Consider the following 26,781-nt stretch of genomic DNA (forward strand, 5'->3'; position numbering starts at 1 on the left):
CCATAGTGCTGTGCTCTCGGTAGTATGCAATAAAAATTAGTAACAGATGATGATTTGAGCGCTAACACCTGAAATACCCTGGTCTCTAGTTACTTTTCTCAAATTGCTTCCACCCCGATTATACTAACTTAATTTGTAAAATTGTGCCAATTTACGTGAGGCATGAACATGCTAAGTGCTTTAGTTGCCATAGAGATGGTCATTCTTCAGCTTTTGGATGGGGTGGGTTGTTTGGGGGGTTTTTGTGCAGTCTGTATTGAACTCTCTAGTTGCAAATCCTTGCTTGAGCAGTTGCCTTGCAAAGAAGCACCAGGACAGAGCAGCTGACATTAACAATGTGCTGCTGTAATCAGCAGACAAAACCTGCAGTTTGTCGTATCTGCAAGTATTTTCTATAGCTGTCCTAAAGGTCAGCTGTTTAGTTTAGCTGAAACTTCTTCACAAAGCTTTTGCTGGGAAATGAAAATACCTCCCCTTAATTTGGCATTCCAACTATTACACTGATGCAATAAACTGAAAATTGCTCCAGTCAGAAATTGCCCTTGTGGCACTTGTGCTTTTTTGGTCCGATTTTAAAAACAATCCTAAAAAATTCTTGAATTAAAAAGTGCTTTTATCTTCACAGAACCTCTTACATAGAGCAGTTAATAAAATTTATTTTTATTTGGTAAATTGAGTTGGAATACCTGTAAATGAGCATCTTTTAAGCACCTGCTGTGGGACCTAGGACCCTGAATTAGATCATAGTCCCAGTTAGCAGTTACCTGCTTAACAGTAAATGTTCTTTGAAGATATCAGCAAAGAACTGTTTGACTTAGCAGAGGGAAGTACCAAAGACAGAACTTCTTTTACATCCTACACTGTTTCAAGTACAGGTGAGTGGCAGCTGGTGCTCAGCCTTGCTAACACAAGTTAATTTCCACAAAAAAAACCCCCATTTTGTAAAAATATGGGAAAAATCAGTCATGGCTCCTACAGGTTTGTTCTTTCTCCACAGCTCAAAGGTTAAAGCATCTCTTCAGAGCACTGAAGGTATGTTTCTAACATCTGCTCTCTGTGGGGAGCTGTAAAAGTGAATTGAAGGCCTAGGAGAGAATGTGCTTTAGACTTCTTGGGGATGGCATTACGGCAGTCCCTGTTTTAAAGTACCTCATACCCAAAGAAAAATCATGATTGTTCCCCCACTGGAGTGGGCATTTGGGCATTTTCTTACAGCCTCAGTGATTTCCTTAGCACTGCAACTTGTGAAATAGTGGTAGAAATTCTGAGCCATGTTTTAAAATAAAATCAGAAGTGCCAGTTGCACTGTATTTGGATTGTGCTGCAGTTGGCATGGCCTGTGCATTTTCAGATGACACTGCCTGTTCAAAACTTCCAAAAGCTTACACATGAGAACGATCACTTTTTGGGCTCAGACAAAAATAAAGTGTAAACGTTCTTGGAACACGCAAGACTTGTTTCAAAGTATGTACTAGAGGAGAAAGTTATAAAAGTTTCAAGGGATAATTAAAAAACAAACAAAAATCCAAAACCAACAAAAAAACAACAAAAAACAAACAAACAAACAAAACCCACAAAAAACCAAATACAAACTCAGAATTTCCTGCTGAGCTGAAGTGCCTCTAGAATTGCACTGCAGTCCCAGTTCCCAGATCCCTGTTCCACTTCTGATCTAAATGTGTGCATTCAAAGATCCTCACTGTTGCTGTGCAATGGCTACCTGGATGAGAGGGACCTAAAGCCACTTAGCATCTCCTCTTGCACTTTTGCAAATGCATTTTAGACCTTAACAGGGCAAAACAGCCTCTTCCTAATCAGCCTTATCAGGATACACAAAGTTAGTGTTCCAGTTGGGACCTCACAGCACATCTATCCACACAGAACCTAACATGCACTCTACATGTCAGAACAGCCACCCTAGTTACAAGCAATTTGATCCCCTGGCTGCTGGAGGAAAGGACAAAACATAACCTTTCCCTCAAATTCTTAGAAGGGTGCTTAACCACCGCAGGCATATGGAGAGCTGTGGGAAGAACTTGATCTCTCCCCTTTTGCCCCACACTCTCATTTTGTTTCCTGAAGTAACTGCAAGCGAGCTCGCCTCTAGAGCTTGAATTTCTGCCTTGGGACTCGTAGCAGGACTCAGACAGGTCCTGTTATCTTCTGTACAATGACTTTCCGCAGGACAGGATTTACTTCCTGAACGGTATTCCCTGACTGCAAAGGTGATCTTAGACGGGACTTGTTCCCTGTGGGAGGTAAAATTCAATACTTCTTTAGGAAGGAATGAAGATGCATTTGCACAGAAGTTGGTAAAAGAATGAACTGTAACAGCTTTTCTCTCTCTCCCCTCCCGATGACAGATGTCATCACCAGTAGGAGGGTATCTTCACAGAAAAATAGTCCAGCAAACAAGCTGCCAGAAGCTCAACAGATGCTTGTGAATATCAAGCATTACGTTCAAGGCTTTTTCAATGACAGAGCTTTTCACAGAAAAGAATGGGCACTGCATTCCATTTAGGCTTAAATACACTGATTTTGAACCTTACTATGGTAATATAAGGTGATCAAACTTTGTCCTTAGCCAGCTGTTTTACTGTTCCATAGCTAAAGAACTCATGCTGTGTGATGGGGAAGGGAAGAAAATTTTAAAAATAACTGTAAGAAACTACTTCCAAAATTCAAAATACAATGTACAAAGTACAGCATGGTACTCTCTCCAACCTATTTACTGAAAAGGTTTTGCAAACATTCAGTTGAGTTTGTTGTTCTACCCCACTGTAACGGCACAAAATGACACAATGTGGTACACAAAATATTCACTTAAAAATTTCTAATTTGAGAAAACTGCTAAAAATCATTCATCTCCAATCTCAAATTTCTATCATTCCAAAGAGCACCTATAATAATCACGTCTGTGGAATGGTTACCAAAGAGCGGTACTTATAATTAGCCTTAATGCAGCACTTGTTAAACACAGTAAATTTGCTTTTAATATTGTTGTTGTTTTTCTTCAATAAAGTTTTGCGTTACATAGTTTATACAATTCCAGAAGTAAAACTCGTTATGCACAGGGCAGTAAAGCCCAATTGACACTTGCATATTCACTGTATTAAGAAGTCAGGGGAGCTTATAAAGACACTTAAAAGCCACATCTTTCAGCAGACTAAGGAATACTCAATTTCAAATTCAAGCTTTTGGCAAGACTTAAGGAAAAAAAAAAAATCAACACTAGTTTATTTTGGTATTTCAAGCCTGGCTACAGGGACTTTTCACTGCCAAGGAAAGAAGTCCTGCCACCTGCCTTCTTAAGATCATGGTGATAAAAACATTACATTTCTAAGGTTATAGAATACAGAAGTGGAAAAATCGAGGATTCCCTTTCTTCTTTTATTATGCAAATAAAACTTTCCAAATATTCCCTCAGGACTTTAGTCATACCATAAAGGGGAAATTTACCCTAGATAGAAACTGATATTAGAAGATGATCCAGCAGATTGCAGGCTGCCTGTAATGTTCCAATCTGGTCAGATGGTGGAGGTGCCGTGACTGTCCTCTTCAGAAGCTTCTTTAAAAAGACACCTGGTTTGACGGGGCACAGGCACTCTCAGGCGAAGAGTGACCAGCTCTTTCGTGAGGCTGCCTGAGCAGCAGAGCTGTGCTTGGCACCTTGGGTCATGCAGATGGGGTCTTGCTGATCTCCAGGAGAGTGTCATTATTTCACAAAGTACAAAATGGAAAGGGCCAAGAGGCTCACGGGAACAGGGATTATTAGGGCAGTGAAACATGATTTTAAAGAGTTAAGATTTTAGCTAAGGTTTAGAAGCAATTTATATTGATCAAGATATAAGTTAGATTAGTAAATGGTAGGTTAATGATTATTAGATGCCCAAGCTCGAGCTAACTGTTATATTATAGGCTTGTTTATAGAAAAAGTGGAGTAAGTGAACCGTCATAAGAACAGATTGAAACCACTAAGAACAATGGCCAGCACCTGGACTTGGTATGAATCAATCACGAAGCAGGGGACCTTGGATTGTGCCAGAGGGTCACAGAGACCTGATGAAGACTCTCCTGACTTCATCCTGAGACCACCAACCCAATTTGAGACCACCACCCTAATTCAAGAGAAGAATTGCGCACACGTGAAGGACTAATAGCTTCATTTTAATAGAGAGCGGGGATGGGAGGTGCTAGGGTTATACATATGTATTGTATGTAAGATCTTGGAGAATAAATAGAGAGCAAAGAGCCTTGTTCGGGGCGGCCACGCCTTTTGGAGATGACTCCCGTGCCGCCTGCCAGTGAATAAACATACCACTTTCTAACTTTAATTAGTTAGAGGGCCTTTGTCTGTGACTATATCGGTTTTTAATGACTCAGTAGCTAGGGGGTGGGGTTTTACAACTTGGCCAATAGGGAAGGGAATTGGGGAAGTGACCAATCAGGGAGTGGTTAAAAAAAGAACCAATCAAGGGGGGGAAAGAACCAGGCACTCAGGAACTAACCAATGAGAAGTAACAAATTTACATAACATTGCAAGGGCTCGTGGATTTGACACACTTTGCTCACCATGAGCTAAGGAAGTCTCCTAGGGAGACTTCCCAGGGGGAGTCACTACTAACCGTAACAGCCTAGCAGCTACACATTCTCCAAGGGAGTGAAATCATTCTCTGTGGATGGTCCAGGGACCACCACACTGTAGTATCCCCAGCCTTGAACTCCAGAAGAGAACAAGGCCAGAGTATCTGACTAGCAAGTCAGTGAAATACCTCACTGCTCTGCAAGGACAGTTTTTTTACAACTTTTACATTTTGCAAAATGCAACCTTCAGACCTGATTTAAATAAAGTAGAAAGAAAAGCAGGACACCAGAAAAAAACTTGTCTGACCAATAATCAGTCTGAGACAGGTACTATAATCAGATTATGAACATACCGGTTACATGATGAAGTGCTCATAACCTTAATGTAGGTTAAACGGCAGCTTCTGGATTTACTTAAGATCCCAGAATAGTAACATACGGAAAAGCAAAGTGATTTTAAGTTTCTGACAAAGTTAAAAATATTACAAACTTTTAGCTTTTATTGAAAATTAAATATATTAGCAAAAGCAAGATTTAAGAAATATTTTACAAATGATTTACATACAAGAAAGCCAGTATCAGACATATTCACAAATATGCAAACTTTTAATTACAAAAAGTACCTATTGGCAGCATGATGCTAACCTTGCCACTGCAGTGTGCTCTACTATTTATATGAATAAGGCATAGAACTCACATTCGCACCAACTTAAGTTCAAATAAAACTTTAAGCTTTTGAATCCTGGATGCACAATCCCCGACTGACACACGCACGCACACTCTAAGATTTCTTCTAAGCTCTACAAACTAAGTGTGTGCCCTGGAAGAACAGCCTGAAAAGCCCAGTAGAAATGTAACTGGTACTAGCATTCAGATTTCAGTTTCCTCTTCAAAATGTACAGGCCTAGGTACGTAAACCATATTCACAGTTTAAGTATTTTCAGACAAAAGTACCTTTTTTTTCTGCATTTGCTCCTTAAAGTTGGCTCTCAGTTCAGCATACAGTTCATGTCACCTGTTTTGTGATGCAAACATTTACAAGATAATTTAAAAAAATCTGTGCCATATTTATGGTCAAGATCGTTAAACAAGAGTAGTAATATCCAACTGTGACATTCAATACTATATTTCAAATATTTGTGCAAACAGCAAAAAACCAGTTGAGGCAAACATTTGCAAAACCTTTATTACCTATTCAATGTTGTAAACTTGGACTGTCAGCCTTAAGTCCTGCACTTCCACAGCTTAGAAAAGTCAATTGCTAAAATGATCAAGTCTCAAAAAGGTTCTTTTCTACATAGTGCAAATTTTAATGTAGATAACGTGAAAAACATATCTAGCTGGATTGACTTTGTGCAATTGTCAATGGTCTTCTCTCATGGTTGAAGAAAGTGTGCATCCAATGAACCATGTGGTTCAGGAAGCCAGGAGGGTGGAGAGAAAAAACAGTTCCATTACACTTCTCAAACCAGTGCTAGATGTGCAAAGGCAGCAAAAATTCCAGCTGCTACTACAACCAGAACAGAGTAACTTTTCAGGAAGACCCAGGCGGTTAGTCACTTGGACTGGTCTCTAGAAAAATAGGTGAGTATATGTTGGATTTTTATCAGACGGTCTTTTAAAGACATCATGGAGAGAACTGATAGCTGGTATCTGGGGTCTACTGGAAGAACAGCTAGAAGCCACCAGCACCAAGCAGGACCATTGGGCATTGCCTAGAAATAAAACATAAGCTGGTTACCAAAAACCAATGTCATGTACTTGACTACCATGAAGACACCAAAAGACAAAGTCATCAATGACCAAGACTAGTTTCAAGTTTGACACACTAACTAGAGAATTCCAGGGCTAATCTAATTCCAGATTAGAAGAATGCTGAAAGGATCTCTTCTCCTCAACTGAGAAATCAAACAAAGTAAACTTAAACTAAACTTTATAAAGCAATTATTTTTAAGACAACACAGGAAGCTCATAGGTTACTTGGGAAAAGATGGCTAAGTACAGGACAGTCACCCAATAACAAACTTCCCTGATAAAAATTAAATCTAATACTTGTCATGATGTTCTTAAGGCTTGAATATTCTTGAAGCCTACTGTTTTCATTATAATTACTGCTATTTGATGGATTTCTGTCACTTCCCAATTCCACTCCGCTTCTTATTACCTTCTAGACAGAGCAGGACTACTTAGCAAGTTTCTTCTAAGCAGTTAAAACTCTCTAACTTTTCCCTGTACTTTAATTACCAACAGCAACCATTAGATGTCAGGCCTTGAACTGGACTTAATACTCCTCAGTGGAGGTCCTACCACTGCAGAGAATATTAAGTACCTCAAATGATTTGCAAAAATACTACTGGTAGTATTACACACCAGGATAACATTTCCTCATTTGCAGTTGTTATCACACAGCTGACACATTTGTCTGCTATTATAAATCTCACATACACACCCACAGTATTCCTATGCTGCTGATTATTCTGGTTTTGCACACATATTCCTCTTTCCTAGTATGCTGTTTTAGATCAATTAAATTGTTCGAAAATCACTTCTGACTTCATGCACCAGCCTCTACAGAATTTACAGTCCCCCCAGATAAACAGAAATAGCATCTACAGTCCCCATAGTTTCATGGATATATGTAGCAGATGAGTGAGGGACAAGCTCCCCTAAGATCCCAATTCACACAAAACTCCACTTTGAGAACCAAATCTTACATATTTTTAAATGTTACTTTTCTACAGCCTCCACCACTCCCTCAGGATCTTACCTTCATTAACGGTTTATAATAACCATCAAAATAGATTGCTGCAGCTAGTTTACAGCATTAGCTCAGAAAGGAGGAAAGTGTTATTTGTGATTACCTCTTTGCCAAAGGTTAACTGCCTGAACATAGCAGATTCAGTTTCTTAACTTTCACAGGGAGAAAATAGAGAATTTTATGAATTTTGAATTCTAACAGTTTTACATAAACTAACGGTTTAACTGTTACTGGAACTTAAAGTGTTTTCAGTTTACTAGTTTTATTTCCACATCAGCATATCATACTTTTCCTGGAGAAACTGCTGACCAGTGACAGAATTGCTTTTTGTTGCTCATTTTAAGAGAAACAAGGTGCAAGCCTTATTGTCTTTGAAGCTGGAGAAAAAAGTGGGAGTTCTTCTTTTAATACTTAGCAGTTGGAAATAGGGCTTTTATTTTTAGAAATAAGCATCTAATAATGAATATTAAATGATGTCTCACCTGTATATTTTCCTCCCTGTCAGGCATTGGTCCAAAGTGCTGAAGAATCTGAGTGCGAAATTTGTTTCTTAAGTTTTGGAACCAACTGCAGGCCTGATTGTAAACGAAATTGTGAAGCTCTCTTAATTTCTTTAGTTCTTCTTCATCAGCAACCTGTAGAAGGAAAGTTATGAAAATATGGTTAGTGATAAACAATTAAGCTAAAATAAAAATAATCACTCAATTTCAACTATATTTACATGCATTTCTTGTGTTCTCCATAACCTTGACTGCTAACGACTGAATGGTAAAGAAGTATTGTAATGTTTTTAATATTACAGCTTCAAACTTGAAACAAAAATTAGGGTTTTCTTATTTGTTTATAGTAATAAAAAACTAAACTAGCTTCTAGGGACCTAAAAATTTGAAAGAGAGCTTTCAAGAACAAATCAAGCAAAAATCTTGATATATTAATACTAATATATATTTAGACAGCATTCTGGATACCTTAACATCTTCCAAATATTCAATGTCTGCAGTGCAATAACCATCTTTCATCCCTCTCCGTAAAACTCGAAATCTCTTTCCACCAATTGTATCAACAACAGACCGTCCATCAGGTAGAAAATGAACGTTCCTAATTTGCAGCATGCAACCATAATCTGCAAAACTAAAAGGAGATCTTGTCAGTAATGCAGTTATACACATCTGAAAAGACGCTTTTTGTAATTAAAAATGACAAAAGAGAGGGAAGCTTACAATTAGGATGTAAACCTACCCATTTTGAGAATCACTTATGCACATCCCAAACTGTTTAGTTCCAGTTTCCATACTCCTGCGAATCATGAGTCGGTATCTTGGCTCAAATACATGTAGAGGGCAAGGCACAGTAGGATATGCCATAGTGCAAACAAACATTGGAACATTCTTGGTCAAGCTTCAAGAGAACATAAAATGAAATATATGTCTTCAAAATCTAAACATTGAGCTATGCCAAGACAACACATTTTTTTCAGTATGTCTGCTTTGTTTGAGATCATAAAGCACTATTTTTGAAGTCAAAATAGGTTGTAGAAACTTTCCTGAATGATAAACTCACATACCAGTAACAGTGGCTGAATACCTATGTACTCATTTGCATAGATACTGGACAGTAAGACTCACTGTTATCTACGTAGTGAGTATCTAGTGAGTGAATGAAGGGCTCTGCTTTGTGGATGGGGGCATCAGCTACTTTTTGATTTCTGCTTCAGTTTGAGCTATAAAATTAAGCCCTCAGAGACACAGTTTTCCTGTAAGTAAAAAGATGTAGTAGTAACTAGGTCACCATTTAGATTATTTTCAAGGAGGGACTCCAGATCACAAGATGCAATGTAGTGTTTAATTTGCACCTTGCAATATGCCTCAGCAGGCGTAACTGAAAAATAAAGTATTTTTTTCATCCTATTTTATCAAGTATGTATAATTGATAGTAGATACAATCAAGTTATCATTAAACATTACTAGGTGTTTAATTTTAATGCCTTTCAGACTATAAAACATAATTCTACTGAATGGATTCTGTTAAATAAGTTGCATGAGCTGTAGTTTTAAATAATTTTCCAATATTCATATCTACAATACACAACAGTCTACGTATTTGAAGAAGTCTCTGTGAGATAAACAACACATTTACAAAAAATCCCAACAATGTTTTTATCACATCTGTCTGTATAAGATTGTCTTTTATGAATTGCTTTGCAAGAAATTCAAGTCTCCGACACTGCAGTCAATTGAAGACAATTTATTAACAGCAGCAAAGCTAAAACCAAAGCTCCCTGACAGTGCAAGCAGAAAGAGGAATGGAAGGGGAAACATATGTTTCACAGAACCATAGAACAACCTAGGTTCGAAGGGACCTTAAAGGTCATCTAATTCTTCCAACCCCACTGCCATGGGCAAGGACACCTTCCACTAGATCAGGTTACTCATGGCCTCATCCAACCTGGCCTGACCAACCTAGTGAGTGACCTTCTATGATGGAGTGACAAGGGAAGGGCTACAGGTATCATTTTATCTGGAATTCTGTAAAGAGTTCTCCCCTCAACGTCCTCTCCAAATTGGAGAGAGATGGATTTTATGGGTGGGCCGTTAGATGGCCGTTAGACAATAAAGTGTTGGATGGTTTCAGCCAGAGGATAGAGGTCACTGGCTCAGAGTCCCAGTGACCAGTGGTGTCCTTCAGGGGTCCATACTGGGACCAGCACTGTTTAATGTCTTCATCAATGACACAGACAAAGGGATCGACTGCACCCTCAGCAAATTTGCTGATGACCCCAAGCTGAGTGGTGTGGTTGACACAACTGAAGGATGGGATAATATCCAGAAGAATCTGGACAAGCTTCATACTCCTTCCTGCACCCGTAATATACCACGATTAATGACTATAAAAATAAAAAAGCATTTCTAAAAGGGATTTCCATACTAATTTCTCAAGTTTTTCAAGACAGGAAGCTTACTTGGAGTGTTCTGCAGTTTCTTCAGCATGAACTCTTTTTCTCTCAAATAATTCATCGGACAAATATTTCATTATTAATTCCTCCAGCAGTTCTGTGATACTGTACTTTCTGCTTGCAAGGTACTGTGAACAATTAAAAAAAATTTCTTTTCATGTATCTTAACAAAAGGCTTGATAAAACGCAGTTTTATAAAAATATGATCTATGAAATTTCACAAAACTCATGACAACTTACAGCTCTGAAGTTTTTGTTTCATTAATTAAAACCTAGTGATACTCTAATATTTGAAAATTAGATTCTCTGAGTAAGTTCTTAGTGTCTGACAATTTGAATGTCTAACTCAGTTTGTATTTCTAAGCTTACCAGGGACAGAACTGATTTTCCAGGGTATACAGCCACAGCAATAAGAAAAGTGTATAGAAATCACAGAGAGGTTTAACTGAATAGTTACCAAAGTTTACAAATATGCAGGATTGAATTACACCACTGAAGTGAATGGTCACAGAAACATAAAACCTCTAAGACCCTGGGACCCTTTTCCGTTCTAGCAGTAATCAATCCATAGCCCAGGCAAATCCAATTTGTTTGGTTCAAGTGAAACAACCTTTAAAACTATACAGTATTTGTAATTTGTGAGCTTTACTGAGAAACAATACCTCTTTCAAGCTCTCCTTACAGAGTGGACACTGGGGAGCATGATCTAAACACCGTTCCAAACAACCTTTGCAAAAAGTATGTCCACAAGGAGTTGTTACTGGCTCAAAGAATAGTCTGAAACAAAATTATTAAAAGTTAGATGTCATGGCCTGTGTGTGTTTTCCTAAAAATATCAATGATTAATCTCTTGAATTTTTAAGACTAGTTATATACATACTATACATATAACGTTATACTATAACGAAGCAAACTAGTCCCAATTCTCCTTATTCTACTTTTTCCTCTACACTGCAGTTTGTTTCCATTTACTGCAACACTCAAATCTGTTTTCTGATGAAGCTGGACACATTCCAAAACTCCGGGTAACTAAACATTTACCCTAATATACAAAGATCTTGGTCTCCCTACGCAGAGATTCAGAATACACAAAACCAGGTGATTCTTTCAGAAACTGAGCTGTTTTAAATGCAAGACTGCATACTAATAACAAAACTATTAATAGTTCAGTATACACTGTGCATTTTACATTATTTATTCTGAAAATAAAGATTACTCAGTAGGAGTTTTCAAATACAACATCAGCTACATTTAAGTAGACTAACATTCTGGAGCATCTATGTCTCCCAGACAAATACAAGGTTCACAGGCTATGCACCTAAGCATTAACCTTCCCAAAGTAAGTTTTATTGACTGAAGAACCCCTAACATTTAATCACAAAAGATCCTTTGATGGTTACCTAGAAGGACAACTTGATTTGAATAGTCCTACAGTATATAAGAGCGTAGCAAATTTAAATACACATGTAAGTGCAGGGATAGTGAAAAGCTGCAAATTATTGACTGATATCAGAACTCATAACAACTTACAAGTATCTCAGTTTATACATGTAATGGGTATGCAGCCTGTACAGATAAGCATCTGTAACAAATACTGAATCAAGGACGAAATCTTACCTCATACATAGAGAGCACTCAAAATCTGATACATCAATCAAATCCCCTGGGATTGTTCCAAAAGCCAGTGTCATGTCCCTTTTTGTACTTTCTGAGGAAAAGCAGGACAAGATACTTCTTCAAACAAAGGCACAAGGCAGTAAATACTTTAAATTTCACAGTAAGTGACTGTTTACCTCCTTGCTTTTTGTGTTTGTTTCTTCCATCTTCACATACAACTGCATCCTGTTCTGAAAAGGAAAGCTTTCTTTTTAACAAAGCACCTTTTCCTTGGCCAGAGAGAAGGGGTTCAGAAGACACTCTCTTTAAGCCATCTTCCTTGGCAAGGTCTTTTGTTGAGTTAAGAGCATGGGCAGACTGTGCACGATTTAAGCCTCCACTCACAGGCTCCAGTAGATCTGATCCTCCTAAACCCTGTAACAGTAAGATGAACTGAACTGTATTCTAGGAGTAACACAAATCTAAGTATGTGAGACGTGACTGCGCAAAAACACATAAGTCAAACTGACACCCAAGTTAGTGGATACCCATTAGTTAACTAGAAAAATTTCTAAGTCAAGACAGTACTCAAATTTGCTTAGCATTAACAATTCAAAAATCTTCACCCACTTCAAACAAAACAAAAATAATATTTTATCTGCTTCAAAAAAGAAAGAAAAATTGTATTTCTCTTTATTTTGAAGTTCCCAATATGAAACTTCAGTGCCTTCTAATATTGTATTTTTTACTCATTCTAGTGAATTAAAATGAGGAGTTTTAACACTATGAATGAAAATAAATCACTCCCAAACCAATTTAGCCAATTACATAAAATCAGTATTTACGCTGGAAAAGTGTGACAAATAAGGGTATCAGTACATCTGATGTATACACAACAGTCAAAGACAGAAGTTACTGTAGAGTTTTTATTACCTGCAGACGACACAGCTGTAAGTTGCAGTAAGACGCTGTCACCTCAGAACCAAGTATAAAAGGTTTATTTCTAATATGGGGTGAATTCCAAGCAGATTCCTTCAGACTCTCACCTAATTTCTCTGGTGACAAAACATCGCACAGTATCTGGAAAAAACAGCTCAATGTTAACAACAACAAAAAAGAATCCAGACATACCTTTGCCATAAATTTACATCTCAAAAATTAAGAAGGTAATCTACATGAAGTTGATCTCATGAACAGATCTTTATTCAAGCAGTAACTGTGAAGGCAGAGTTGAGCACAAACCTATGTATGTAGAAAGAAACATACCTAAGTTGCTAAAAAAGAAATCGATCTAAAAATCTTTTCTACTACAAATCAAACAGAGTTAGATATTATTAATTCAGTATTATGCAGCTTTTCAATGTAAATTTTTATTATCATAGAAAAAACTGTTGTGCTCTAGGCACAGAGGGTTTCAACTAGGAAAATTTCACTTGTTGCCTGCTTTCCAGTTTTCTACATATTCATTTAGTAACTTCAAACACACAAGTACTTTTCAACATGTATATAAAACATGTACATTGGGACTAACTCTTCAAGGTAGGATGATTTAAGAGATATCTTAAAAAGAATCTGCCACCTGAACATTCTACATATGTAATGAAGATTTTAGACACTCCAAGTCTAGCATAATGGGAGTGTCATAAAGGAATCAAGTCAGAGATAGGAATCCAATATCATAAATAAAATTACCTTTTCTACTTCTAGCTTGGCTGGAAGAAAGTCCTCATCAAGGGCTAAGCACTGTAGAAACAGTTGTAAGGCATCACCTACAAAGCCAGAGTCTTGCAGCACTTTTCCTTTCTGAAAGTAGACCTGAGAAACAGATACCACAAAGACGTTTGTAGAGGACAGGGAGAACTGCAGTATTGATCCTATAGGCATTACCTCAGTGCTAGAATTAGAACCTGCCATGACAGAAAGAATGCAGCTTTAACAGATTTGAACTGTGCACAGTGTGCGTGATCCACATCCCTTGTCTAACACACATCCTCTACAGTGTTTGAAAAGAGCCACGGGATAGGCTAGCAAGAGTCTTCTTCCAGTTAACTTGTTTTATCTTGTATAAAGGATTAGAAACCTCACTAGTGCTGAATTCATAGCCCTTAATTTCCCTCTTCTGTGAGCCTTTGGACAAAAAGAAGAGGGACAAGAAATGCAAATTATTACATAACCTCACACAACAGCTTACAGGATAATTTTTTTGAACTCTCTTTCATTAAAAGCCTTATGGTTCCAGCCTTCAGAAGGGTGAATACAAGTAAAATAATCCACACAACTTTTATCCCTTACCTACGTTCCAACCTATATTCTTAAAACAAAACAATGCACTCTCAGAATTAATTGCTTCTTCCAACTATTTTATGCTTGAACACTGAATACCAGCTGGGGAAAAAAAATAAAAATCTGTGTACTGTTTTCCTTAAAAGAAAAAAAAGAGGGAGGAAAGACTACTGGATTTTACTGAACTTACTCAAAAGTAGATAACATTGGAACTAAGAACTTATCTCAACTTTTAAAAGTTGCACTGACATTAACAAAAATAGTTAAAGTTAGATAAAAACAAGTTATTAAAAAAAAAAAAGTTAAAACTACAATATCTATTTGTATATATGAATTTGGATAACAGACCAGAAACTAAACTTAAAAAAACAAACTAACAAACCAAAAAAAGCCCAAAAAAGACTCCCCAAAAACCCCAGACCAAACAAACAAACAACTTCCCCCCGCCCCCAAACCCCACAAAACCCCCCCAAATAAACAAATAACCCAAAACAACCCCCAAAAGATTCTACCAAACCCCAGAATGCAGTTTCTACAGAATGACTGAGTATGAACAGTAACACCTGTTCAACAACACTGGCAGATGAGGACACGCATCCTCTTTGACAGATTTGAGTGGTTTCCTTTAAGATGAACCCTGAAAAAGGGAAGTTTGCTAGTCCTCCTCTTACAGTTTATTTCCCTACCAAGGTAAGGATTGTTACAGGAACCCATCCATCAAACCAAGCTCAGTTCTGTTAAGCAAAGTGATGCTTCCTTCCAAACACACAGGAAAAAGTAGACACTACTACCAACACTGAGAGGTGAAAAGCAGGAGGCTTTATGAACCTGCAGTAGCCACGGAACTGCTGAACACAGGAGAAATCAAGACAACTGCATTTATCTCCCCTTATGTGGCAAGATCCTGCTGCTCCTGCTGTGTTCAGAGTTTAGACAGTTCTGACAACATGTGTTCTGAAGACCACAGACTCCCCAGGCTGCCTATGCTACTTGCAAAGCTCAGTTCCCACTGAGTTTATTTGGGCTTTTTGAAGATAAACCTTCCAAGCTAAAACAGCAAAGTGTCCCTCTTTTAACAAAAATTAACAACTAAACAAAACAAGCCCCAAACCGCAGCTGTTACCGGTTACATCACCATGAACTATTCCAACTCTCAGTGTATCTGTCAACCAGCCCTAACCTGCCATACTCATCAGGAGCCTGTCTCATACGAGTCAACTGTTTTAAAGATGACTTTTAGCATTTTGCACGCGTTAAAGAGACAACATTTAAAGTAGCTGATTTAGGTTTTCAAATTGATGCAAGTATAAATTGAAATTTATTAGTTTTACAAATACAATATTGAAAAATGATGAGTTCATAACAACTTACCTCTGGCCAATTTGGCATTTTAGAAATAACAAAATTTAGATCTTCTATGGCTGTTTTATATTCTTGGAGGCCAACATATGACTCAGCTCTGTAAATTCTTAGCATCAAGTCACTGGAATCTGCAGACAGAAATTAGGTAAAATCTTTTAAAAATCAGAATTTTGTAATTTTTAATTAGATTTGCTTCTATAGTGACACAACATAATTACAATTTTTTGTACAATATATCCAAAATTAGTGGAGTACCTTCTCCCTCACACCCTAGTGGTTGAATAACAAAAGTGGCAGCAATTCCTGTTCCATGTCTTGTAAGCTAAGGAACAAATTTTGGATCCTAATGTATCTTGCAGCAACAAGAAAATTTATTTTCAAATACCGAACAAAGAGGCTCACAAAGCACTGCTCAGTACTGCTGTGACAACAGAAATTGAGGCCTAAATTAACTTTATCTTTACAGCACATCCAATCAAAACCACAGAAACCTGGGAATTTACCACACTTGTATTAAAAGTCTAAGTAGTACAAAATTTGTTTCAAATACCCAAGTTTTTCTGCAGACTGCAATTTGTTTTTATAGTGCCTGATCCCTTCTGACTATGGCTGGAAATGCCACTTTCACAGTGGCAGCCATCTGGGAGATACCAGAACCAGGCTTTATCGCTATGTGATAAAAACAGATCGCAAATTCCAGAAAGCCTTTAGTAAGGGCTGGCAGCCCTATTGTAAGGAGTTGTAGTAGTGGAACTTCTAGAGTGGAAAAAAGCAAAATGTGTTCAGTAAGGACAAGTTCCCATATCCAACATACAGCATTTTGCACTTTGAGTACTGCAGCCTCTAAATGGGAAGACACCTGTCTCCTTGCCACTAAAACTATGGTTTTGTAACACAACTAATTGCAGTTGCTGCTTGGAAAAAATGCCAGAACACTGTTTTAATCTCATTTGTTTTTATTAATAGACCTGCTTTTCATTGAAGGAGATAAACTAGTCTAATTAGTGTAGTTGGTCTACCGTAAACAAATACTAAAATCAACTAATTCTTTAGGTTTGTTTCAAAAAAGGTTTTCTTGGTGGCTATCATTTCAATTTAATATTCTGATTATTCTAAATGTCTTGTATAAATTCTCATAGATTTCCAATACTGGCCTGTTCTACAGTTAGAAGGCATCCTGGTCAATGCTCCCATAGACTGCAACACACAGCATTGTGAATTTAGATTCATAATGCTACACGTAAAAAAGATCTTAACAGAAAAGAAAGAGTTAAGAAAATCAGAGAAGAATTCATTTAGCTGAAACTAGAGTGTCTTCCTGAATTATCGTTCTTTTGAGTTGACAGTTTCCCCACAAACATAAATATTGCCAAAGCTGGTTCATTTCATTTTCACATTTGACATAATAAAATGTTTGTTTTTACCGAAGTCTGGGAAACTTTCTTGGTCTGAGAGTGACACTAATTCTGCAAGCAGAACAACTCTGAAGCCTGATTTCCTGTGGCTGTGCTTTGTGACTGCTAAAGCCTAGCAAGGTGAGAGCTCAGATTAAACTCTTCAGATAGTTCTTCGTGTTGTACTTGACTCTTTGGTGTCCAACAGAGTTAGCAAACCAAACTCCTCTGTTCAGAGCCAGCAGTAAGTGCGGGTCTTTGTTCTCTGATAAGCTGCCTATTTGCACAGAATCAGAGGAAGCTCATCTGTTTCACATTTTCAAGTGCAGAACATGACCTGAGGAACTGTGAGCCTTTTTTCCTAAAGGGAAAATGAGGGGTAGTTTGAACATAAAAATGTGAGTTCAAGTCTGCAGTGGGTAGATATTTTATCCACTTTTTTCCCCATGAAAAATGCATCCAACTGAACTAGTACAAAACAGTTTAGCTGAGATCCAAACTCTGCTGCTGAACATACAAACGCTGTCACTGAATGAACAATAGATATGACAAACTGGGTCTGAATATTCAGAAGACCAAAGGTAGATGATTACTAGTAGCGTTCCTCAAAGCTTAGTATTGGGGCCAGTCCTTTCAATATCTTCATCCACAACCTGGACAAGAGGATCAAGTGCACCAAAAGTTCACAAATGACACAAGTTGGGTGGGAGTGTTGATCTGCTGGAGGGCAGGAAGCCTCTGCAGGGGGATCTGGACAGGCTCAATCAATGGGCCAAGGCAACTGTAAGAGGTTCAGCAAGAACAGGTGCCAGGTTCTGCACTTGGGTCACACCAGCTCCCTGCAGTGCTACAGGCTGGGGTAAAAGTGGCTGGAAAACTGCTCAGTGGCGAAAGACTTGGGAATGCTGGTTGACAGCAGCTGAACCTGAGACAATGTGTGCCCAGGTGGCCAAGAAAGCCAAAGACATCCTGGCCTGTACAAGGATTAGTGTGGCCAGCAGGATCAGGACAGTGATCATCCTCTTGTACTCAGCACTGGTGAGGCCATGCCTCGAATCTTGTGTCCAGTTCTGGGCCCTGCACTACATAAAGACATTGAGGCTCTGGAGTGAGTCCAGGGAAGGGTGATGGAGCTGTGAAGGATCTGGAGCACAAGTCTAATAAAGAAAGGTTGAGTTTAGCCTGGTGAAAAGTGGTCTCAGGTGGGATCTTATCACTCTTTACAGCTACCTGAAGGGAGGTTGTAGACACAGGGGGGTTGGCTGTCTTTTCTCCCAAGTAACAAGCAACATAACGAGAAGAAACGGTATGAAGGGTGGTTTAGTATGGATATGAGAATATTTTTTCACTGGAAGGGTTGCCAAGCATGGAAACAGACTTCTCACAGCAGTGGTAGAGACACCATCCCTGGAGGGATTTGAAAGATATGTAGATATGGCACTTAGGAACACAGACTACCAATAGGCTCAGAAGTGCTGGACTAATGGTTGGACTCAATGATCTGAGAGGTCTTTTCCAACCTAAATAATTCCCTGTTTCTATCTAAATTTGTACATCCAATTTTTTAATGAATATTTAATTTCTATGCTTTATTACAGTGAAAAAAACAATTTTGCAATGTTTCAGCATATACTTTAATATTAGTTTTTTCAGCTAAAGAGAGGATGCAAGCTAATTTTGAATCTTTGAATCAAAGAGAGCGTAAACATAATTAGTTCTGAACTTTCAATTTTACTGACCAAATACATTGTAAATACAGAAATCACTCACTTATAGCATCCCAAAGACAAATGATTTTAACAAAAAAACGCACCAAGTATCTGCAAAATACAGCTGTGGGTATCAGCTGTTATTATTACATTAATAGGAAAGTAAACAAAGGTGTACACACAAAATCACATTCAATATGCATTCTTGAGTTTTATATTACTTCCAAAGCATCTGCTCTTACTGCAAATATAAACATACCAATAAACAGATCACCTCTGATCTGATTCTGCATGCTTTTTATATAGTTCTTAATACAGCAAATGCTTCAAAATTAAAGACATGCATATCAAAAACCCCATGTAGAAATACTTTAGTACACAGTATTTATTAAGACAGTACTACAGGACCACCCTACTAATCAGAGTTGGAACACACAACCCTTAAGAAAATGCCAAAAAACCTGGGCTTGTTTAGCAGAAAATAATTCCTGAAGGCATTGGGAGAACACAGCAGATTTTCAGAATCCAAAAGTGGGTTACCTGTAAGACTCTACTGAAGTATGCCGTGAAAACACAAGAGACAATGGTTATAAACCAAAACAATGGCAGTTAAGGCTTCAAATAAGGAAAAGATTTTTCACTATGAGGATAATTAACCTTTGAGCAGGTTGCTCAGAGCAGCTGTGGAATTGTCAACCTGTAGGTTTTCACGATCCAGCTGTACAAAACGTTAACCAAACTGCTCTGATCACAGTATTTGTTCTGCTTAAACAGGACACTGATTGCTCAACAGATCTCCTGAGGTCCACTCCAGCAGGAATGAGTGAGATTCAGATCAAATTCAACCTATCAGTGGTGTGTTTCAGGACACTTGATTAAAGGCAAGCTGCGCTTGTGTTTCAGTTCAAGGGACCTTCTTTAACTAAGCCATTTCATTTCAACTCTTGCAAGGAATATACTACCTATATGAATGTTAATATTCCTTATGGCTTTTTAAAGTCACTTTTGCCCAAAGGCAAATAGAACTCTTTCAAATGTTTCAGAAATGGAAGAAAGTTATGGCAAGATGCTTTTTGAGTAGAGGTTTAGCATCAACGCCTTATTTAGGACATCAGATTTATGTTTATCACAATTTTTTAACTACATGCATTAAAAAGAAACAGATGAAGCAGCAGTAAGGAAATGCTGAAATGGAACATGAATCATTTTAGACATTAACACATTTCTTAAGCTACATCTTTTCCATCTCTAAGTGACTTCAAAATTCATGATCTGAAGGAAGACAGAAAGTACACCAGCACTTATTAATTTATCTATTGGCCTGGAATCACCTTCAATTTGTAGTTGTGAATCCACAGCTCTAAGTTCACATTTAATGTATGTCTGCTCTCTGACTCACAAAGTTTTTCAGTATCTTTTCCAGAATATGTGGAATGTTGATAATTCTCAGGAATGGAGACACAACAAAGAATCATACAATGGACCTTAAAGTGAACTTGTAGCACTTAATTCTAGCACATGTACTGAATTTGAATAATAAAATTTTCAATAAGCACCACAGCTGCTAAGTATATTCAAATTTTAAACCCATTTTGAAACCAAAATGGAAGATGTAGATTCACACAAAAAAGAATCAAAATTCTTTCCCCAGAAAGATCTAAATAATATTCCTAAATCCATAAAAGAAAGATTAACAAAAAATCCGTAATTAATTTACTCTTTTATTTTTTCAAAGCAGTCTTGAAACATGAAACAGGAGCCCTGTAAACATATGTGAACAGTAACTGGACTCATCACTTCTACCCTGAAAACTACTGAGATTTCTTTGTGACCTGTATAAGTTAATGCTGTACTTCAGGAAGAAGTCTGCATTTTTAGAGGTTCAAGATTTAAAATCCATCCTGTATCCTACCCTTTGGAAACACCCCAGCAAATAAAGTAGAATTGATAGCCAAAACTGAACCCCTTAAAATTAGGTTGTCAAAAAGCATACAAAATAGATCTTTGACTTAATCCCACCTACGTTGAGAACAGTTTATTCTGGAACTAGACCTAATGTATCTCCCCAGAACAGATTGGAAGGATTAGACTTATGCAACCTTTTGGTTTTTCTCCTCCACTGCAGCCAACTGTACAAACGTAACACACTTAATCTGTAAAAATATTAAAGTCTAAATTACCGAACAGAAAAAAAAAAAAAAATCCTGGTATAAATCATAACAGAACCTCCCATGTCACCCACCAGGTGTTAAAATCCATAGTCAAATTAAAAGAACAAAGGACTCTCTCACTGGACCCATCTAGGTCTATCAATCACACAAATATGACTCCCTCTACAAAGAGTAAACTTTGAAAAATTGAGCGTGTTTTAAGAGTCCATGGTACCGGCCAGACACATATATAGCTAAGGACATAGGATATCCCAAAAGCGTGCCTCTACCTCCCCTCTTTGCACCCTCTTCAACACTATATAAAACTCCAACCACACCCACCTATGATGTCACTGCCATTACACAACCTGTCCCCCTCCGTGCCTGTCTGCTTATGCAACTGGGCTCGGCCTGCTGGGAATTGTCTTGGTGACACTTAAGACTGAAAATAGGTCTCTCTCTCAGGAAACAAGGTTAAATACACCAACGGAATTTCTCTTTGCCCGCGCACAGCGATTACCAAACACAAAACGAAGCAGAGCCCATAGACTCCTCTGTAAACAAGTCCCACAGAAGCGTGCGGGGGAGACACGACGGAGCCCATGTGGGACGCGCCCCATCACATCTGGAGTAAGCAGAAGCAAGTGTACCCCACTGCGAGGCTGGGCGCTCAACCAAGGGCCGGGCAGCGGCACGTCCCCTCCATTCCGCTCTCCCAATGGAGAGGTTCCTCGAATCCCTTCAAACTCGAGAAAACTTCGGACGCTCTTCACCGGCCCCTGTCGATTGCTGACCGTCCCCCACTAAGGGATAAGGGCACATCTACCTACTCCACCACACCCCCAGCCCCCCGAGCCTGCCGTCCCGGGCTACCAGTCCGTCCCGGTCCCGCCGGACACGGGCGGTAGGGGCGGGGACCGCGCGGCTCCGGCGGGCGGCACGGGCGGAGGAAGGGAGCGCTCCCCTCAGCCTTACCTGCTCGCAGAGCCTGGTTGACGGCGCCCAGCGCCTCTCGGAAGCGGCCCTGGGCCAGCAGCTCCTCTAGCCGGGTCCCAGCCCTCGCCCTCTCGCACTCGCCCGGGAACCACTTCTCCGCCAGCCGGTTGAGAACGACGCTGGTGCGCAGCGGGGCCGCGGCCGTGCTGGTGCCCCCCGCCGGCAGCAGCCAATCCCGGCAGCGGCGGCAGCGGGCCCGCAGCTCCCTGCGGAGGCAGCGGCGGCAGTAGGTGTGCCCGCACGGGACGGTCACCGGCTCGCCCAGGAACCTCCCGCAGCCGCAGCAGCGCAGCGAGCCCTCGGCGCCGCGCTCCCGGCCCCGGCCCGGGCCCTGCCGCAGGCGGTAGTTCAGCACCAGGCAGTCCACGAGGGTCCCGAGGCGCTGGGCTCCGCCGAAGGGGCCGAGGCACAGCGACGCCAGGGACGCGCCCACCGCCTCCTTCAGGCGGCTCGCGGGCACCAGCCGCGCCAGCAGCAGCTCCCGCTCTTCGTCCGCCCCTTCGCCAGGGCTCCCGCTGCCGCCCGGCTCCGGCGGCAGCTCCGAGCCCGCGGCGGCGGCGGGAGAGGACGCTGCCATCGGCTGCGCGGCTGCGGCGAAGGGGGTGTGGCGCTCCCTCTCCGGACGCCGGGATGGGCTCCGGGCTCGGCGCGGGCGGGGGGCGGGAGGAGGCGGGGGGAGGTTACAAAACACCGCTCCACGCGCGCGCCGCCAACGGCGCGGGGTCACGTGGGGGGACGGGGCGGGCCCGTCCGGGAACGCCCGTCCACAGGGGCGCCGGGCCCCGAACCCCCGCGGCCCGCCCGGCACCGGGGAGGGGGGAGCGCCCCGCCGGGCCGGGGATGGCTGGCAGGGGAAGAGGGACAGCCCCACGGGTTGACTCCTGGGAGCGGCTGCCGTGGTGAGGGTCGGGCGTTAGCAGGGCTGTGGGGGAGGCAGGGATAGAGGGGCAGAGCCGCCCGGGCGGGGAGAGGGCTCTCCAGCGGGGAACGGGGGTCTGTAGCTGCCGCGGTGCCCGCCGCCCTCCCTGCGGCTGCTGCTTGCGCTCGTCTTGGGCCGCTTGGGCTGGCTCCTTTTCCTTCTGTGTTAGTCTTTTAATGGAGGACACGATAAGATAAAAGTTACAAGGTTAAGGAAGAGCTCTTTGTCCTTAGGGTTTATTTCCTCCCTCTCTCTTCCGAGCGCTCCCAGCCCTGGCAGGACGGGTCGGGGGCGCTCGCTGTGCGCCCGCTGTGCCGTCACAGCCCGGCGGGCAGCGAGCCGCGCTCCCCGCCAGCGTGCAACAGAGGCGGGCTCTGCGGGGAAGCACCTGAGCTCTTTTGCCTTCAGTAGGCACAGCGGGGGAATGCTTAGGCTTTCCAGGTGTGTGCCAGCCTCTAATGGAAGCTTGGAGCCTATTTCATAAGTGCCAAGTACCTTTTTTGTTTCTTTGTTTTCCTTTTAACGTTAGAAGGCGATCATAAATCCCGACCTTTCAGATAAATATAGCAGTACCTCTAAAACCTTCTAAGCAAAGCTTGCACATGGGGAAAATTAATGTATGGCCTTACGAAGGGGACAAAGCTATATTTCTCTTCAGTCGTATTCCGTGTATGGCGGGCTGGAGGGTGATGCTAAAGGTTGTTAAGAGAGCTTTAGGCAAAGATGGCATGATTAGAAATAACCAGATACATCTGGATTTGCATCCCGGTGTTTTGTCTGACCTGAGCTACTCTAAGGTTCATCCTTTGCCTCTACAGTGTCTTTCAAGTTCCTAAAGTCAAAGAAAAAAGATGTTACGGTGATTGAAGCCTGTGGGGACCATGGGTATATTTTAAACATGGATAGAAAAGATAGTCTCTTATAGCAATTAATTTAAAAATTGAGTGAGTTAGGAATTGACAGTGTAAGGATCAAAGTAAAATAGATATCTGTAGTATGAACTTGAGTTGTGGCGGGATGTTGTAAATTGCTTTGAATTACTACGAATTGTTTTAATGTATTATGGATTCTGGTGCGGACAGGTCAGGCGTGAGTTGACCCCTAACAAAGGATTGGACTTAGTCAATTTGGACAAAAGTAAAACTCTGAGAGAAGTACTGTTAAAGAGAACAGTAGTTTATTTTGCATTTCAGATTAGATTACTCGTGGAAATATAGGAGAAAAATAAAACAGGACAAAGCCCAAGGGTTTGTGGGATTGGAATTAGGATAGTAAGGCTGTCCTCTGATGTAACAACTTATAACAGTAGAAATGAAAACCTCTTTCCACCATTGCAACTTCCAATGATACCTATAAAAGTTCATACATTAGTGATTCAAGCAATCATGAATGCAATCCATGCAATCAGCTATTTTATATACTTTCCAGTGTAAAGGAACAAAATACTCATGGCTTTGCCAGTGTTAGCATCTTGGAGTGGAAGAGCTGAGGTTTTTCCCGTCATCTTTCTCGTCAAAACTGAAACAGTGAAACAAGGGATTTGGAGTAGGATGGTTGAATAAATGGATAGGGAGCCTGACATTTTCTGTTGCTCCCACCAGCTGTATAAATGTCTGGTATCCGGGAGATTATTTACAGGAAAGCTAGACTATATATTCATGTCCTCCTTACCCTCTAGACATTATTTTTTATCCCTGCTGGAAATTACACTGGGCCCACTTAGGCCGTGATGTTACCCAGTGTTGACATTCTTATGTCTTTGAACTACAGTTGATTCTTTGAGCTTTGGTTTTGGTGTATTATTCCACCTTTGGCATATTTAACTAAACAAGAAAAAACCCTAAAATTTCAAGTTTTTCACTGTGTTACCATCAGGATGTGATAGTTATGTAAGAGAGGAAGAAAAGACATTTTCAAGATTAGATAACACACAGCTCCACCACCACTCCATTAAAATAGCACACTCAAAAATCCTATTTTTTTTTTTTTCCCTGCGTCTAGGGTCAGATAAATGATATTTTAAAACAACAAAGCCTTGCCATTGCGCAGTTCATGTGGGCCATTCTGAGAAAGACTTTAGGGGCTGTCCTTTCCCTTCCTGCTGTAGAGCAGTATTGTACTGCTGGTCATGGAAGCTGATTGTTCTCTATCAGAAAGGTACCTGCAAAGCTCTGTGCCTTCAGTACTGTGAGGTAGTAGTTACTTTTTTATGCTTTTTAGGGTATTGGTTAGATGTTTTTTCCAAGCAATTCCTTGTATGAGCAGTGTGTGCAACCCAATTAGATGTGAGATGACAATAAAACAGTGGTTCAAGTTGTATTTGGCCCCACTTTAGGTCAATTAAGTACAATGTTTCTGATTCAAGGTCTTCACAAATCAACAGCATTATCAACAAGGTAAAGCAAGACCAACTCAGGCTAAGGGAACAGGCAGTGGACCTAAACATTAATACCTACATACTGGAAATCTGGAGCCAAGCCCCATTTTTACAGGCCATTGGCATATACCTCAAGAAGAAGTAATTACCCCAAAGGATGTAGTTGTATTCTAAGAGAAATAATGGCTTTCTGGCTGTTCTCTTTTTCTTTGAAGGTAGATGCTAGTTAGCCAGCTATTGTAACTTTTTGCAAAGATATGTGTAGCAAAGGCAAAATAAAATGAATTGGAGAAAGATTAGATTGGGCAAATAAGTCATACTTAAGAAAAGCATAATATTCCTGAAAACTATTTGTTCTACCAAGAAACACTTAAATATAATTTCTTCTGAGGGGGAAAAAAATAAAAAAACAACCCAACCGAAAAAGGAAATATCAAGCCATATTTAAAATTCTTGAATGGCTTTTGAAGACCTTAGCTCATAATGTGAGTTCCTTCAGCCCTGGTTAAGAAATAATGCTCAGAAGCAACTATGTTTTGTTTTGTTTCAGTTTTTCATTGTTTTTTTAGTAGACTTTTGGGGCTCTAGTGAGATAGTTCTGGCAGAGAAATTTTTAAATGGAAAAACCCTCAGCATCACTGCAGTAAAACAGACACTAATCCTTGTTTGTGCAACACAGTGGTGGCAGAAGTTGGTTTTGAATTTTTTTTTTTTTTTTTTTTTAAAGAGTGGTCAAAAAGCTGCATTTGCAGCTTGGTCTCAAAAGTTCGTTATGGTGGGCTGATTATGGCTAGACTGTCAGCAATAGTGTGATCAGCAGGACCAGGGCAGTGACTGTCCCCCTGTGCCAGGCACTGCTGTGGCCACACCTCAAGTCCTATGTCCAATTCTGGGCCACTCACTACAAGAAGGACATTGAGGTGCTTGGCACAAGTCCAGATTAGGGCAACAGAGCTGGCGAAGGGTCTGGAACATAAGTCCTATGAGGAGCAGCTGAGGGTACTAGAGTTCATCCCAGACACAAGTCTTTCCAAAAAGAAAAGAATTTTTAATGAACAAAATTTATTTTAGATTTTTTTCTTTTGGCAAAGGCAAGAATCCTAGCATTTTTATGAAATGTGTTAAATGCAGTGACTTCTGCTGCACAAAACCAGTTTTTAGCTGTCCAAATAAACCGCTAATTAACAAACAGTCAAGTGTTTGTTAGGATTTCCCTTATGAATTCTGCTTCATAGCATAATAATATGGCAATTGCCAGTGGATAAGGGAAAGACTGTGGACCTGGTCTGCCGAGACTTTAGTAAAGCCTTTGACACTGTTTCGCACAGCCTTCTCCTGGAGAAACTGGCTGCTCATAACTTGGACAGGTGCACTGCTCCTGGCTGGAAAGCTGTCTGGATGGCCAGGCCCAGGGAGAGGTGGTGAATAGAGTGACATCCACTTGGCAGCCAGTTCCTGGTGGGCTTCCCCGTGGTCAGTACTGGGACAAGTTTAGTTTCATATTTTGATCAATGCTCTGGGGGTAGGGGTTGGTCTCTTCTCCAAGAAACAAGCAATAGAGTGAGAAAATGGCCTCAAGTTGCCCAAGGGGAGGTATAAATTTGCTATAGGGAAAACTTTCCTCACTGAAAGGGAGATCCAGCATTGGAACAGGCTGCCCTGAGCAGTGGTGGAGTCACCACCTATGGAGGGATCTAACC

The 26,781-nt window shown here is 40.4% G+C and overlaps 2 protein-coding genes across 3 annotated transcripts in view; one reads left to right on the top strand and one right to left on the bottom strand.

Moving 5' to 3' along the window:
* Nucleotides 1-4,894: 4,894 nt before the first annotated feature.
* Nucleotides 4,895-22,362, bottom strand: LONRF1 (LON peptidase N-terminal domain and ring finger 1). The gene is made up of 12 exons (XM_040065433.1): nt 21,765-22,362; nt 15,546-15,664; nt 13,584-13,706; nt 12,825-12,971; nt 12,089-12,326; nt 11,913-12,003; nt 10,958-11,072; nt 10,302-10,423; nt 8,582-8,740; nt 8,311-8,473; nt 7,825-7,977; nt 4,895-6,299 (listed from the first exon to the last, which is right to left on the bottom strand). Exons 1-12 carry the CDS (start codon nt 22,360-22,362, stop codon nt 6,141-6,143), a joined length of 2,187 nt encoding a protein of 728 aa, XP_039921367.1. The 3' UTR covers nt 4,895-6,140.
* A 190-nt stretch (nt 22,363-22,552) lies between these two features.
* Nucleotides 22,553-26,781, top strand: part of TRMT9B (tRNA methyltransferase 9B (putative)) — a 110,435-nt gene continuing 106,206 nt past the window's right edge. The window contains exon 1 of one of the 2 annotated variants that reach the window (XM_040065471.2): nt 22,553-22,684. The gene's annotated coding sequence lies outside the window, so the exon portion shown is untranslated. The remainder of the gene's footprint in view (nt 22,685-26,781) is intronic. The other variant, XM_040065470.2, reaches the window with a different exon arrangement.

The sequence above is a fragment of the Hirundo rustica genome, chromosome 5 (assembly GCF_015227805.2).
Source record: "Hirundo rustica isolate bHirRus1 chromosome 5, bHirRus1.pri.v3, whole genome shotgun sequence".
Taxonomy (NCBI): Eukaryota; Metazoa; Chordata; class Aves; order Passeriformes; family Hirundinidae; genus Hirundo; species Hirundo rustica.